Genomic DNA, 15,908 nt, shown 5'->3' on the forward strand with positions numbered 1-15,908 from the left:
TATAGTAACTTGAATTATTGCAATGTATTGAATTATGATTTAAATTAACAATAAATTTTAAATAACATATTGACAATCAAAAGATCAACAAAGAATATATTGATTTAATATATGTTACAATTATTAGAGTTGTTGTTTTCGACTTGTGGCATACTTGATCTTTCTAAATGTATCTATTGTTCTTTAAATAATTTTCCATACTATTCATATTAAATTTATTTTGTAAACAAATTTTAAACAAATACATAACAACAAGATAAGTTTCTGTTGGCAGCAAAACATAGCCATCAGTACTATTGACCCGGAAAGATAAGTCCGGGTGGTGACCCGATGAACATCTTCCTCGTATCTAAAAATATAGAAGGGGACAAGGAGGTCTTTATCACAATTTATATGTTTTTTTATATCGGGTCGGAATTACTACTGCGCTAAGCTCTTAATGATTTCGTCTCAGAAGAATGTTCAGTTCACGATTATTCGCTCATCATGAAGGAACAGTGGAGAACTAGTAAAAGTGAGCAATATTACCAGTATTTTTACGTTAAATCGAAAAGAGTGATAATTAAGGTGATGGTCATTTAAGATTAGGGTGGTTTTTATTAATTTGTGTAAATTTAACGTAAAACATGTAAAAAGGTTATTGGTGTCAATGTAAACAGCAAACATAATTTCAAAAAATAAATATTATATTTATATTCTTTAAATTAATTGTGAATTTTGGAAAAATATTTAAAAGTGTTTATATATAAGAATTGATCACAAATATGGATTGACATATTTAAATAAACGTTAATGTACATTAATGTGCTTTTCAAGTTTAACTTGTTGTACGTTTAGAGTGCTAAATACAATCTAGTAATTATAAGAATATAATAATTTTGAAGAATTATGAAAAAGATTTAGAAAGACTATAAAAGGGTAACAAGTAATAATCAAATTTTTTTTTAATTGTAATTATAATTGATTTTATATTACAATAATCATTAAGAAAATTATAAAGAATGCAAAAAATTTTCTATAGTTTATTAATATATGTATATCTGTAAAATATTTAAATTTACAAATTTGTCTCATAATTAATATTCGATCGATAATTGTTACCATCACCTTATTTATATCTCTATTTTGTATAATTATAAAAAAGTTATTTAAAATATTGTTCAAAGTTTATAAAAACTTTACTATGCTATAATATTAATATTTCTATTTTATATTTTCTTCTTTTATTCTTATAAAATAGTTATACGTTGTAATATAAAGAATTTTTGAGAATGTAAATTTTTATTTTACAACAAATTAATTTAATCTCTCCATCTAATCTGACATATTTATTCCTTAAATAAATGTTTATTAAAAAACATAATTATTTAGCAAATAAATTTTAAATAAAATAAGAAAATTGTAATTTGTACAGATAACAAAGAACTCGTACTTTTGGAGGAAGGTTTATATCAGGAGAAAAACAAATGCATAAAAGAAATCGAACGTAAAGCTAGCTGTTGCACGCGATGCATACCGTATCTAAGATTGATATTTTTATTACAAGTAATGTTATTCTTTGGATGGGGCTGTTACATGGTTTTCAACATTTATTTTCCTCAAGTAACGGAAAATGAGACTACAGACATCGTTCTTGAAACATACTCACCAATTAGTGAATCTCTGTCTGAAATACAGAAGTCACGTCCAAGTAACGAAATGCCCGCAATATTTGTCAAGCCTAAGGTCATTGTAGATAAGATAAATAATCTTCTAGAGAATATAAAACTTACAAAAGAAGAAAATTTAATGCAAAACGAGGCAATTGTAACAAATGTAGCTGAAATGGAACAAACAAATATGCAAAAATCTAGTAACGTGCAAAATAACAATATAGGAATAAGTAATATCAATAGATTTTTGTTGCCGACACTATCATCTGAAAATTTACAATTTTTGGGGAAACTATTAACCGTAAATAAAATAGGAACTAATTTAGATTTAGAAAATGATTTTACTGAAGACGTTGATCATTTGACATTAAAAAGTGAAGGAAATTACGCATTCAATGTGCCCTATAAACCCAAAAGTTTAGAATTTGATGTCGCAGCAGTCATAAATACTGACAATTTCGTAGATCATATGATTAATGCAGATCTGACAAATACCTTGAATCATATGATTATTGTGGATCTGAAACAGGAATTTTCCGATTCAATCAAAGACGCGGCACAAGATAATCGCAATGAAAACAGTTCCTTTGAAGAAACTGACGAGCCAGCAAATGTACGACAAGAACTGGATCTTGTCATTTGTCCACCTCACGATTCTCATGAATCTTCTGATGCGTCAATAACAGACTCGGTCAAAGATTTCTCTGCTTCTCAACCCGTATTAGTAGTATATTCAAAACAAATGGAAAATAAATTAAATGACAATATTGATGAAAGCAACGAAGATAAACAAGACGTAAATGATAACAATATGATGATGTTAGCATCCGTGTTTGGAAATGAAGATTATTTGGATGTATCGACAGTGCAAAATACAGAAGAGCAACATTCGTTGGAGAGTATCGAAGAGAGAAGAAAAGATGAGGAGTACGAATTATTGGACTCGTTTATGCAACCAAAAGTGCAAGATAGCAAAGAATCTTTAACGCCAACAGCTGACGAATTCCAATGGTTTAATATGCCTCCTCGCTTTACAGATTTTGAAGATATATCAAGCTTGGTACCTCAAGATATATCAAGTGATCCCAAAATACATAGTTTCTCCTGGGATACGTATGAGAAGATGGATATTGATGACGTTACTCCAGAAAGTCACTGCGAGATAACAATTAACATGGGTATTCTTAAGGTACAATGTCCCGCTATTAAGTTCGATGAAAAGTGGAATCTTACTTCTCCCGAGATACCTTCAATCGATGTTTCAAAATTTATTAATTTGAAAGATCTTCTCGATGATTACTTACCTCCTGAATGTGACGAAGATGCAAGTGAGCAATTGGGAGTTGAAAATATTTCTAATGATAATTCTGATAACGAAGTTACAACGTCGCCGCATAGTACACCTGGCGTAATCAAGTCTGATTTACAAGAAAGCACTACAAGTATGAAATTTTTGAATGATGCGTTATTGGATTCATCTGAGGCAGCATTTATAGATCCTTTCGATAGCAGAGAAATCAATCATGATTATTCATTTTACGATTTATTTTACGATTTAAATGAGGAGGAAGTGACACAAGTAACAACATTATCTTCTTCTACTTCAGAACTCGATTCCAGTACTGTTGATTCAAATAAAGAACCGAATCTATTTTTCGATAATTCAAACACACAACAGGAACAGCAAAAAATCAGCAAAGAGCAAGATTCTTCAGTTTCTGATAATATTGAACTTACTTTGAAAAATTTCGAGCATTTTTATGCTTTGGAAAAGAAGCTAATTTCTCAATTTAAAAATGAAATGTCAAATATCTTGCAAAATCTACCAAAAAATAACAATAACCGGCACAATGTTTGTAATATATTACGCGACATACGTAATTCCATATCGCAACGCCCATTGTTTGGACAATATGTTATTTTAAAGTTCTTGGAATTTATACAAAATCCACCATTCGATTATCCACACGACATGGACGATTATTATCGAAAGAAACGAATGGTTGATGATCTAACATGGCAACAAGGTATGTCAATTATTACATTAAAAAAAATAGATTTGTTAATATATTTTACTTGCAATATATTACACACATTTGTCAAATTATTTGTTAAACTTTGAAGGGCTCTCGTATTATTCTTTAATTAGTTTTTACAATATTTTTTAAAGCAATAGTTACATTATACAAACAAAAAAAAAATATTTTATTAGTCACTTATCATTTTCGTGATATAAATGTAAATGAATACAATATAAAGAGACATATCTCTCTTGTTATTAATTTATGTAAAATAATTACGTTACAGATCCAGTATCAAATCAGTTAGAAGAAAATAGTGAAAACGTGGATTTATTAGAAAATTTGAGAAAAATTTTCCATAAAATAAAAATTCTTGCTCTCTCTATCGACAGACTTCAAGAACGATATCTTGTTCGTAATAAACTTGAAGATTACGCATCGAGTGAATTTCCAAATGAAACTGAGGAACGCCAAGAATTGTATGTATCAAAAATTGTATAACAAGTAATAGTAAGCGGAAAAACATGCAAACTTTTGTTTGTTTTTGTATAGTGTTATTCTTTCTCTCTCTCTCTCTCTCTCTCTCTCTCTCTCTCTCTCTCTCTGTTAATTTGATACTTTGTGTGAATGTTAAATAAATGATTTATTAAAATGCTATAAAAGTTATTTATGATTACTGATTATCACGTATTATAAGAACCTTTATCATAATTAAAACAAATATTAATATAACAGCGTTTGCATAAAGCTCATTATAATTGTTTCTATCGCAATGCGTTAACGATATACTTAATATGTATTGTAGTCATAAAATTTGTTCGTAAAAGTACTTGACAAAAACATGCTATGGAATAATTAATGCATTGCTCATATGCCTGCGCATAGACCTTGAACTTATTCATGCTAATTTCTTACGATTTTATACGTAGCTGCGTTAATGCGATAACGATCCATGCGTTAGTTGAGTGACGATTGCAATTGGTTGTCCGGTGATTACAGAATTGGAAAAGTAGGCCAGCAGGCTTGTATATCTTTAAAATAGGTTCTTGATTATACTGAAAGTGCACGACCTTTGGTTATTGTTTTCACTTTAAGATAAATTTTAAATTGATGTTGTATTTACTATTTAAAAGTGTTTGTGCACATAAATAAAGTCACGAAATTTCCATTTATCTTATTAATTCGAGTGTACTGTAATATTAACCTTTTGATGTTAATAAATTCAATGTGTTAGTGCAATTAGTCATTAAAAGCATATATAAAATATATATTTTATCAATTGCACTTTATAAATTGCATGAAAAAAAATTAACAATTTATTCATAGCAATTTCAATATTCTAATTAATCGGAAGAACGCTGCAAGTATTGGGAAATACTCAAAGTTACGTAAATGGAACTTTTAATAAAATATGATTGCCGATCTTATCAGGTTTGTTATTGAGTTGATGTAGTGTTGCGCTTCTTTATTAATGCCAGCACTCAGCCAATCACAGGCTTAATCGCGCGCTGACCTTACACCTTACAGTTTCGTGAAACATGCAAGATCGACCACGACAGTTCGATCAGTATTTCGATCGCCGGACGAGCATTCCGGCAAATTGCCTTGTAAATCATGTCTTGCACGCGTCTTGTTAAATTTATGAATCACACGCGAGCCTCGTGATCGACGATCGATGAGCTTTTCTAGTCGAAACAAAAGGCGGTGTGATGGTTATAAAATTGGCACGACAATCCGACACGCGCTTCCCGCTATTGTAAACGTGCAAGATGAAGCGCGATGCACTTGGCGTGCAAGCGGACACGTTTCTATAACTGTCTGCCTATAAAATACCGGTAACACTAGGTGCTATAAATTTTCGGTTGCTTTCGTGCACGAGCCAGTCGGATGCGCCTCCTTTGTAACTTACATAGTTAACATTTCGAGCTCGATGGAAGCTTTCGAGATCTGACAAAGAAATGCAATATTGCGATACCGAGTACGTGATAACTAAGAACTAAGCCAGATGTTTAGATAAGTTCTTGCAAGAATTACTTGAGAATGCTTTAAAATAAACTGTGTTTTGCGGGAAAATGTTGTTTAATTTTTATACGTTCTTTAAATATATTTTTTACATACTTTTAATAATACTTTTATATTATTTGGGGAAATATATGTTCTTAAATATGCTATTACAATAAATATTTTATGATAAAGGTGGAGTAATACTAAATATTTTACGATAAGTTGCTTCTGGCTTAATCAAATGTTTAGAAATAATTATAAATAATTCAATGATACAAAATTCTCTTTTTGTAACAAAAATAATCTAATTATTACTTATTTATTATTTTTTTAAACGTATTTTTTGAAAGTTTTTTTACATTATTCGTTTTAAAATATGAATGAATGCCGTGAGAGCCAACACAAGATGTTCACTTTGATGTCAAATTAATGTAATTAACAAACAATTATTAATACAGTACAGACATTTTCCTCAGTTTTAGATTACATTCAGTGTAAAATTATTCCATTCCACTTGCGATGGTTGATAATCAAGCTTGTCCAACGCATATATAAAAATGTCTAGATGCAGTAAAATAGTGTAGACAATATGATAGTCGTTGCATAAAAAGTTTTTATAAATAATCATAGTAAAATAATTATGTATAATATTTTGACGACGCGGACCGTAAAGTATAACATTGTCTACACTATTGTACTGCATCCGGACATTTTTGTACCTGCGTTGCACAAGCTTGATGATCAACTATTGCAAGTGGAATGAAGTAATTTCACACTGAAAGTGATCCAAAACTGAGAATTGAAATGTTTGTACTTTATTAATAATTGCTTGTTAATTACATTAATTCACACGTAAACATCTTGTATTGGCTCTCACGGCATTAATTTATATTTTGATTTACTTCCTCAGAGCCTTTCCTAGTTTAATTATTTATTTTATTTTTAAGTTTACAGCAAATAGTAGTAGTATTTTAGTACAGGGACGTAAAGATTATTACAATTATTAAAAGAAAGTTATTAAAAATTGTTAAAATAATCAAAGTTGTTAAAAACGATAATTAGGTAGTAATTTCGTTGCTTTTTTATGTTCACAAACTGTGTTGCAAACTCAAAAGCAGAAAAAAATATAAATAATAAAATAAAAATTTTAAGACTTTTTTGAAAGAAATAATGATTAAAAGTAAGTAAAACTACTTAAAAAAGAAATTTTTTTGTTTAATAATTTATAAAAAAGTGTATAACGATTTACAACAAACTCATAAATAAATTTTTTTTACTGTAGTATATGAACGGTAAAAACCCAAGCGAATATTTGACTCAACGCATGTAGGTCGATTAAATTGCAGGTTTTTTAGATGAGGTATTTCATGTAACCCATATTCGGCGGCAACATGAGACTAACTTTTTACTTCACTAATCTCGTGATTGCGAAATATATATACTTTGAAAAAACCTTCAACAAACATTCTTGTAATTTTCTTTGAATTAACAGGGAAAATTTAAACAGATTGTTGATATGGCTGCAGTAATTACAAAAGTTTGCCTCAGATATGTGACTTTTTAGATAAAGCTGATGTTATGGTCAAATTGATGCATTGTTTAATTATTACATAAGAAATTTATGCGGGAATTTTTCAAGATTTGCTATTGATATATACAAAAAGAACAATTTTGTTGAAATGCCGACCTAAAAATAATTATGTTGAATTAAAAAAATTGTATCGAATGTTTAACTTAATTGCTTAAAAAGAATGCCAAATTGTTTGCAGCAACATTATCATGTTTAGACGTCTTACATAATTATTTTAATAGCCCAACATAAAATTATTTTCTGATCTGTATCTAGTTAAATTTTTAGATGCTGCAGTAAAATTGTTCTTTTCGTGTATGAGAATCTCTACATTGGAAATTGATAAGAATGAGTGATAACGATGCAAAGTAGAATGCTTCGGGGGTTTTCGTATGGTATCCTTAAAGGAAGTCAGATTCTGTGTGTTGTATGCATAAATTTTGCTGGTAATGCTCAACAATGGCTCGGCAATAGAACATCTAGCCGCGTCTTTCGAGGCGATCGAAGTTCAACCAGCTAGCTTCGTATTCAGATCTCAAGGAAGGTGGTAAGGTAACCACCCTATGGCAGAGCATTTTCTGCTTTAGTAGTGGCAGCACGTAGGTGGTTTCGTAGTGGGGAGGCTTCGAAGGCTTAAAAGGCCTTCCAACGTCCTTGTAACACGCAGTCTTGGAATCAAACATACTAGTATTCCGCGTAAGTGGATCGAAAGTGTGAAGAATAATCTCACCTAACTTTGTCGTCACGGGTTCGTCCGGTTAGACTTTCCTGAGTGATCTGATGTAGCGTAAACCGAAATTAATTTATTGGGAAGACAAGGAAGAAATAAATTGGGGTGATAGTTATCGATATAAAAAAATAAAAAAATCTTAGAAAGTGATTTTTTTCTCGCGAGTTAGCCCTTTGCTTGGACTTGTGATTAGTGACTTGTGTATGATTAGTGATTATACACAAGTGATAATAATTAAATTATTTGCGTAACAATTGAAAAGTTATGAGAATGGGATTTCGAATAGTTTTGTCCATCGTGTTGGCCATATCTATCTTTTCGCCACCGATGTCCGGTGCTCTCACAACTTTTGGGAAGAGCCCACAAAATCCACCACCGCCACCTGCACCTACAAGTATGTAATAAATGAAAATTCAAATAAGAGTATACTCTTACAAAAATAATTCACTATTTTTACATCTCATATGGACCATTTTTAGATCGTTCAATTACTTTTATGTCCCTTTCTTTCTTGCACTTTCAAACACACGCAGTCTATTGCGAAAGAACATTATGGGTACACATGAGTATGCATATGAGTATTTTTAAGTAGATCGTCAGTTTTCAATACTCATTTTTTAATTGATGAGGGATAACACGTTAATACGTTCCCATTTTACTTATAAAAGGAAGCTCAAGTAGAATACCCGCGAATTTCGTATAGCTTCAAATATATTTTAGTAGTTATCCTCCACTAATTCACATGTAAGCGGCATGTCATAATATTCACCTTGGCAAGAATAGTACGTTTATAAGATGCTTGCGTAAGTATTGAAAAGATATATACTTAGAGTTTCAAAACATTTATTGAAGTATTTATAAGATGGAAATTTAAACATGAAATTGTTTATGAGATGTTCATAGATTGTTTGATAGACGTTCGAAAAGTATCGTGTGTTTTCTGAACGCTACAAATATTTAAAGGATGTTTTTAAAAACATTCCAAAAATATATAACATTTTTCAAATGTTAATAAAATAGCCGTAAACATCTCATAAACAATTCCATGTTTAAATTTCCAACTCATAAACACTTCAATAAAAGTTTTATAAACATGCTATTTTTGTCAGGTCAAGTATTCGCAAGAAATTTGCATCGAAAGTTTCTAGTGCAATGTCTTTTTGATACCTTTTGTCTTTCTATTATACAATAGAAAAGAAAATAATATGAACCCATTTTTATTTTATTGAATAACTTTGTTTATAATTAATATCTTTTATTGAAAGATTATATTCGTCAAAATGTTTAACAGATTCTCAAAATAATAAAATATTTATTATTTAGGATGTGATTTATAAAAATCTAATGCACTGCATAATTGGTGGAAGAAAAAAAGTGGTTGTAATATGGTTATCCATAAAAATAATTTGGAAAAATTAGTTTAAAAGAAACACAAAATTATATATTTTTAATTTTTCATTGTTAGGAATGGAATTCCTGATTTAGAATTTTCCTCCGTTCAGAAACTTTAGAAATACCATTAGAAATTTCATTAGAAATATTATTTTATTCCTGGTTAACATTAAACAACAAGCATAAAATAATGTCTCTAATGTTTCTGAACATTGCCTTTTAAAATGACATTCAATTTATCGAAGAAATATTTTGATATAAAAATTTTGCTGAAAAAATCATATTAACAAAATTCCATGTTATTATTTTTAACTTTGTATAACTCAAAATGTATAAAGCCGAATAAAAAGTTAAATAACAAAAAAATACTCGAGTGTATGTACATTCGTGTGACAATATACTCAAGTTTAAGAATAATAGGAAAATATGTGTAATTAAAGATTAAAAGTATACCTTGAAAAAGTTTAGAAGTGATCAAAAGTAAAAAATGCCTTATAACAACTGTCAGTTATTATGTATTGACTTATTAAGGCTATAACACACACCTTCCATAACCGTAACCATAAGACGTACCGTAAGAATTAGCTAATCACAGTCGAGAATTCAGATTCTTATTTTTTAATCTTATGATTACGGTTATGAAAGGTGTGTATTATAGCCTTTAGCATCACTAAAAATTGACGGGCTACTAAACGAATAACTCCAAGCAATTGTTAGAATACGTCACCTAATAACGGAAATAATAGGAGTAGCCATAATACTCTCTTCTCCTCTAATAATTATAATCTACTGAATCGTGCGGTTTTAATATATGCAAGAAGAGTGCTTATGAGTGCTAAACGAGTACTTTGTACTTGTAACTGAATGTTTTTACATCTCAAATTTACGCAAAGCACGTTTTCATAACTCATAAGTACTTATAAGTACGTTATTACCACTCGGATGTACATACTCGTATGCAACCTACTTTATCATTCTTTTTTTGGAAAAGTTTCTGATCTAAATTAATGGAGGACATAACTCATTGAGTCAAATGCACGATTTCATTACTCAAACTAAAAACAGTGAAATATTTTTATAAGGATACTATTAACATGGTAGAATATTTTTATATTCAAATAAATATTGAAAATAATTATTGAACACAATAACTTAATATAATCTTGTAATTTCACCATTTGTAAAGTACAATCCAAACTCAATTGTAAGACTAATTTTTGAGTAGTAGACACATATCTTTATGCATGTGTATCAATTCTATTATATTATCATCCAATGATTTAATATCAGGAAAATAAAAAATTTATTTGATAAACTTAACTCTTATTTGGTTGATTTAAATTTTTTAAAATGGCTCAAGAATTACATTTTAATTATTATTAAAATGGTACAGAGCTTTATTTTACTATAAATAATATTTATATACATTTATTGTACCATGTATACATTTTATTACTTTTCTGATATTACATAAAATATAATTTTATTAAGCATAACTAATGCGTAAAGTGTGATAATTTTTTTTCCATTATGTTTCTTGAATGCATAACAATGTATGGACATGTTCTATAGCAATCGGCATTGCTATGAATATGCTAATTAATGTCTAATAATCAGTCAGTTTAAAAGTGTGTAGATATAAAAATCTGATGCTTGAGTGTCAAGGTTAAATCTTGGTGCGGATGAATATTAATGCTGTGCTGAATGTCAGAGTAGCAATCTGCATGGTTTGCAACAATTATTATAATATTTTAATTTTTATATTATTTGACATTATACTCATTTGTACAAAACTGTTTTAAAACAATTTACAAATTATATTATAATGAAAATATTGCACAAACATTTCACAAATTTTATCTTCACTTTTTTGCCTTAATAAAAAAGAACAAGAAACGAAAAGACATTTTGAACATTTAAATATTAAGTAAGAACTCTGCATTTATAGAATGATTATTGCAAAATTTAAGTTATTATTTTTGTTTCAAATTTGCAAATTTATCTCTAGTAATCTGCCAAAATAATATATTGCATGCATTTTTATGAGATGGATAACGCATTAAATTGGTTAAAGGTCAAATAAAATTACGGTTTCTTATACAGAATATTATATACATGATATAATACAGTTACAGCTAGTAGTGCTCGCGAGTGTAAGACGAATAGCGACTGTGCTGCAATTCAAAATACGACGTGTATGTCAGATCAACGGGATGGAAAAACACGATGTCTCTGCGGCGATTACTCGCCACCAAAGAATGGTGTTTGCAATAATAAATTTAAAGGTAAACCAATTTTTATTAGAAAATTAATTTTAAATTGATAAGCTAACATATATAAATTATTTGTTGACGAGCTTCAGAAACGTTATACAACATGCAACATATTTTCTATTAAATCTTTTATATATGCGCGTTTATATTTTCAATGTCATGCATATAATTTATTTGCATATTTTATTGCTTTCATTTCTTGAAACTGGTCAAATTTGGAAAATTGTTTTAACAAGAGGGCGGTACCAAGATTTGCATATACTTACGTGCTATAGCAATATGTGAACACACACATGTGATAGTATTCGCAGTCAGTCTATGGTTATCTATGCAAATTGGTACGGAGTAAAGGAGTACCGCCCCGACCTACCTTCAGTAGTTACGGCGATATACAAAACTCGTTTTTCTTCGCTTTACAGCAAGAAAAGACGTGAATGTAGAACGTCATTAAAAGTAAAAACAATATATTTCATCACTAATCTCTCGCAAATTATGTTACGCAGGAGAGAAGTAAATGACATTAAAATATTATATATTTATTATAATATTTTATAACTTGTAAATTGTGCTCATATATAATTAAAGGTATAGCCCTATGACTCTCATATTAAATTGCATCAACACGTTGACAACATATTATTAAAAGTCACAGCAACAACCGTACCTGGTACGATGAATTTTATAACTTTGGAAATCGTGTAAACGTGTACGTTGTACAAAGCAATTTGTAGTTCGATACGTAATTTAGATTTTAGAGGTTCGCGAATTGACCCGGAAACTCGGCAATTTCATTTGATTAAATGATCACTATGCACGTTTCCCTTCTGATATACGGCGGAGCAGCCGATAATTGCCTCGAACATTTTAAGGGTAATCGTGATTACGAATCGATTGGCGCTTGAAAGTTCGAGAAATTAGATTGCTCTATATTTACAATGATTAAAATAATATAAATTCATATAAATCATAAATTTAATAAATGCACAAACTTGTAAATGTAAATAGTAAATATAAAGAAAAATATATTAAAAAGAAATGTTTAAATATAATTTATTATCACATTCATTATATATATTCTGCATTTTTAAAGATAATTAATAAAATATGTTAGACAAAATTAAGAAATAAAGGACTTTGCACTTTGCTTTTTTCAAACGTTTGCATAAATTTTTAAACTGGTTTAAAAATCATGTTCTTATTTTTTAGCACTTCATGCAACTTGTAATTCTGATATAGAATGCTTAGAAAATGCTCAATGTGTGCGTCAAAATGGCACATCGGGAAGACGCTGTTATTGCCGAGAAGGATATTTTGAAGATTTTCCATTTTATTGTAACGGTAAGTTTTATTTCTCTTTTTATTGCTAGAATTTTTGTTAGTAGCATATTAATTGTTAAAAGTATATTATAATACATTTAACTGTGATCTCTGTATGGAAAACATAACAATTACGCACTATTGCTTTATCTATCTCTATTCACATATAAACAAGTTTATTGTTCACTGCCGGAAGGTTCATTTAATAATACTCAAAATTCTGTTTTTAAAAAATTAATATTTAATATCTTTTTTTCAATTTTTCTGAAAAAGAGAGTATATATAAATCTATGTTTACATTAAAAATTGGAAAACGATAATAATTTTTTTGTTAAATATTGCTTATCATTAAATTAACAGGAAATATAATGATGCAATAATCTCGTCTAACTGTGTTTTGAGATATCATAAGCATATGTTGTAATAATCGGAAATTTGAATTTTTCTTGTAAAATATGTAATTTAAATAATTAAATATCACGTTTCATGTGTACGTATACATTGTATTAAAAAAATTAGCTTAAAATATTTACATTTTTTACAGGTTGTTCCTCCATCTTCACGTTGTATACGACGACTCTTCTGGCTGCTTCGCTTATGCTTGGATTTAGCTGCATCTAAAATATTTAAACTTATAAAAAATTATCTTGATAACTTCTGAGTCTGATAACCCACAGTAAGAAAACATTATAATTCTTCGAATCAACGAATCAAAGGAGAAAAGTCGCCTTAAAAATACACTTATCTATAAAAGTGTCCATTTAGTTTAATGAAAGCGTTTAAATAAGATGTACGTACGAATATGTTCGAATGGTAATGCACATTTATGTGTCAAATAACTATGAACTACGAAAGAACCTTCACCGAATATAAAGTATGTCAGTAACGACTCACTTTTTCTTGATAACTCTCTTCAAATTCTTTAGAAAAATGGTTTTCTTTAAAGGGAATTTATTTGTTCTCCATCCTATCAGCAAATTTCGAACAAACAATTGTATGAATAATAGAATGTTTCCGTATCTTGGGTAAAACGTTTAAATTTTATAAAACTATTAATATGAAACACAATAGAAAAATGATTAATTTCTTCACACTGAAATAATCGTCATTATTTTTATTTTATTCGTAATTCAAGGCAAACAATTTCTGGAACAGTTTTAGGTAGGAAATGCATATGCATTATATGTTACAAATATACGTTTAATAAAGTTTAGTATTTTCTTTTAGGATTTCCTTTTAGACTTGGGAAATTATCTTCATACTTTCAATCATTTTATAACTGATGTATTAGTTTATAATCGATTCTTATAAACCTTATAACAATTAGCAAGAAAATATAAAATATCGTATTTAAGTTGGGAGAATAAATTTAAATATTTTCGAAGTTATTTCTCTACGAAAACAATGAGTGATTCAGAACTTTCAGTTGTGTTTAATTTTATAATTTTGCGAAAATAAACAATTTCGCCACTAAATAAATTTTATTGAAATGTTGCATTAATTGTGACTTATTCTATTGACAACGTAATTTAATTAATCAATTTGCAGCTTAAACTCGTAATACAAAATGAATCTTAATTCTGAATCATCTCGTCTAAATCAATAGTCAATCAATCGTAACATAATAGCGAATTCGATTGGACTGCACTAGTGCACACTGATGCACATAAAAGCCGCTATACATTAATTTAATTGCAGTGTAAAAATGGCATATTAGAAGTCACATATCTTTATGTAAATTTATGTACGATGGCTTTAATGTGCGCCAATGCGCACTAATGCGTCCAATCGAATTCGCTTAGCAATCCTTCGTACTCGTCAATATTCTTAGTAGTTTTAAAATTATTACAATTAGAAAAAGTTGTTACAATAGTAATTAAACTAGGATAAACATTAAATTCATTATTTTATACAAATTTTTTCGTTTGTTGTACAATCATAATCTGCCATTTTATGACAGACTACGATCGTGCATACATGTACTTTAATACGATCATACTACAATATTATGATATTTTTATTCTTTGTAATAATCATAACACGAGTGCGAAAGACTAAAACAATATATAATATTAATGTATTTTAAATGAAATTTATTATTAGAATGTTGAATTTAACTATTTTTAGAATCTGATATAATAGAAGTAATGCTTTGATAGTAAATTTTTGCAACGTACATGATTAAGCTTCGTATTTCAACACTCAAAAATAAAAGCATTCATAAAGATTGCACGTATTGTAATATATTAAAATATGACATACCTAGAGTAATTGAATTTTATGTCATATTTTCCTCAATGCACGAAGTATACGATAAAAACAAATTTACAGAATGATAAAATTCTCACAAAATTTTACAAATACTTCAGAATTCTGAATTCTAAAATTCAGAATATCAATTTGATGAATACGCTACATCAAAAGAAATTCTTTTAAAAAATATAAACTTTTGTCAATTATAAATATAATCAATATCTGAATTATTAAAATATTGAGTCGGAACAAAAGTTTGTATCGGTTTTCAATAGACCTGTTGATAATAACTATATTATACTCTAATTAAAAATATTTCACGTTAAACGACACGAAACATCGCAGAAATATTCTATATATCTCTATATACATTTGTACATAAATCTATGTACAAATATTTAAACATTGTCTTTAAATTTTAAAAAAACGCTACAAATTTTTGTTCCGACCTAATAACTGCACCCAATAAGTAATATTCATATTTATTTACTATTGTACATTTAATAATTAGATTAGTCGCCGTTTAATTTATTATTAGTGTAAGTATCTTTTGTAAAATTTGTAATGTGATAATAATCAAGAAATGTAGTATTAGCAATTAATTTCACTCTAATGTCATTTTATGTATTTGGATATTTCTTGCACAAATAAATTCTTGAACCTTTTTGCAATCATTTATTCTTTAAAAAATATTCA

General features: G+C 28.6%; 2 protein-coding genes across 2 annotated transcripts; both read left to right on the plus strand.

Annotated features, from left to right (window-relative positions):
• Positions 1-365: 365 nt before the first annotated feature.
• LOC105193220 lies at positions 366-5,100 on the plus strand. Its single transcript, XM_011157589.3, has 3 exons — positions 366-514; positions 1,415-3,679; positions 3,960-5,100. The coding sequence occupies exons 1-3, from the start codon at positions 487-489 to the stop codon at positions 4,172-4,174; spliced, it is 2,508 nt and encodes an 835-aa protein (XP_011155891.2). The 5' UTR covers positions 366-486; the 3' UTR covers positions 4,175-5,100.
• Positions 5,101-7,471: 2,371 nt separating this feature from the next.
• Positions 7,472-15,877, plus strand: LOC105193222. The gene is made up of 4 exons (XM_011157590.3): positions 7,472-8,371; positions 11,499-11,654; positions 12,849-12,980; positions 13,504-15,877. The coding sequence occupies exons 1-4, from the start codon at positions 8,242-8,244 to the stop codon at positions 13,578-13,580; spliced, it is 495 nt and encodes a 164-aa protein (XP_011155892.1). The 5' UTR covers positions 7,472-8,241; the 3' UTR covers positions 13,581-15,877.
• The last annotated feature ends 31 nt before the right edge of the window (positions 15,878-15,908 follow it).

Source organism: Solenopsis invicta, chromosome 16 (assembly GCF_016802725.1).
Source record: "Solenopsis invicta isolate M01_SB chromosome 16, UNIL_Sinv_3.0, whole genome shotgun sequence".
Lineage (NCBI taxonomy): Eukaryota > Metazoa > Arthropoda > Insecta > Hymenoptera > Formicidae > Solenopsis > Solenopsis invicta.

Bases quoted from the DNA above. Each gene is read 5' to 3' on its own strand.
- LOC105193220 (XM_011157589.3), top strand. From the start codon at position 487: ATGAAGGAACAGTGGAGAACTAGTAAAA. The intron at 515-1,414 runs GTGAGCAATATT...TAATTTGTACAG, and splicing joins ACAGTGGAGAACTAGTAAAA to ATAACAAAGAACTCGTACTT. The intron at 3,680-3,959 runs GTATGTCAATTA...ATTACGTTACAG, and splicing joins TGATCTAACATGGCAACAAG to ATCCAGTATCAAATCAGTTA.
- LOC105193222 (XM_011157590.3), top strand. From the start codon at position 8,242: ATGAGAATGGGATTTCGAATAGTTTTGTCCATCGTGTTGGCCATATCT. The intron at 8,372-11,498 runs GTATGTAATAAA...GATATAATACAG, and splicing joins ACCGCCACCTGCACCTACAA to TTACAGCTAGTAGTGCTCGC. The intron at 12,981-13,503 runs GTAAGTTTTATT...CATTTTTTACAG, and splicing joins TTTTCCATTTTATTGTAACG to GTTGTTCCTCCATCTTCACG.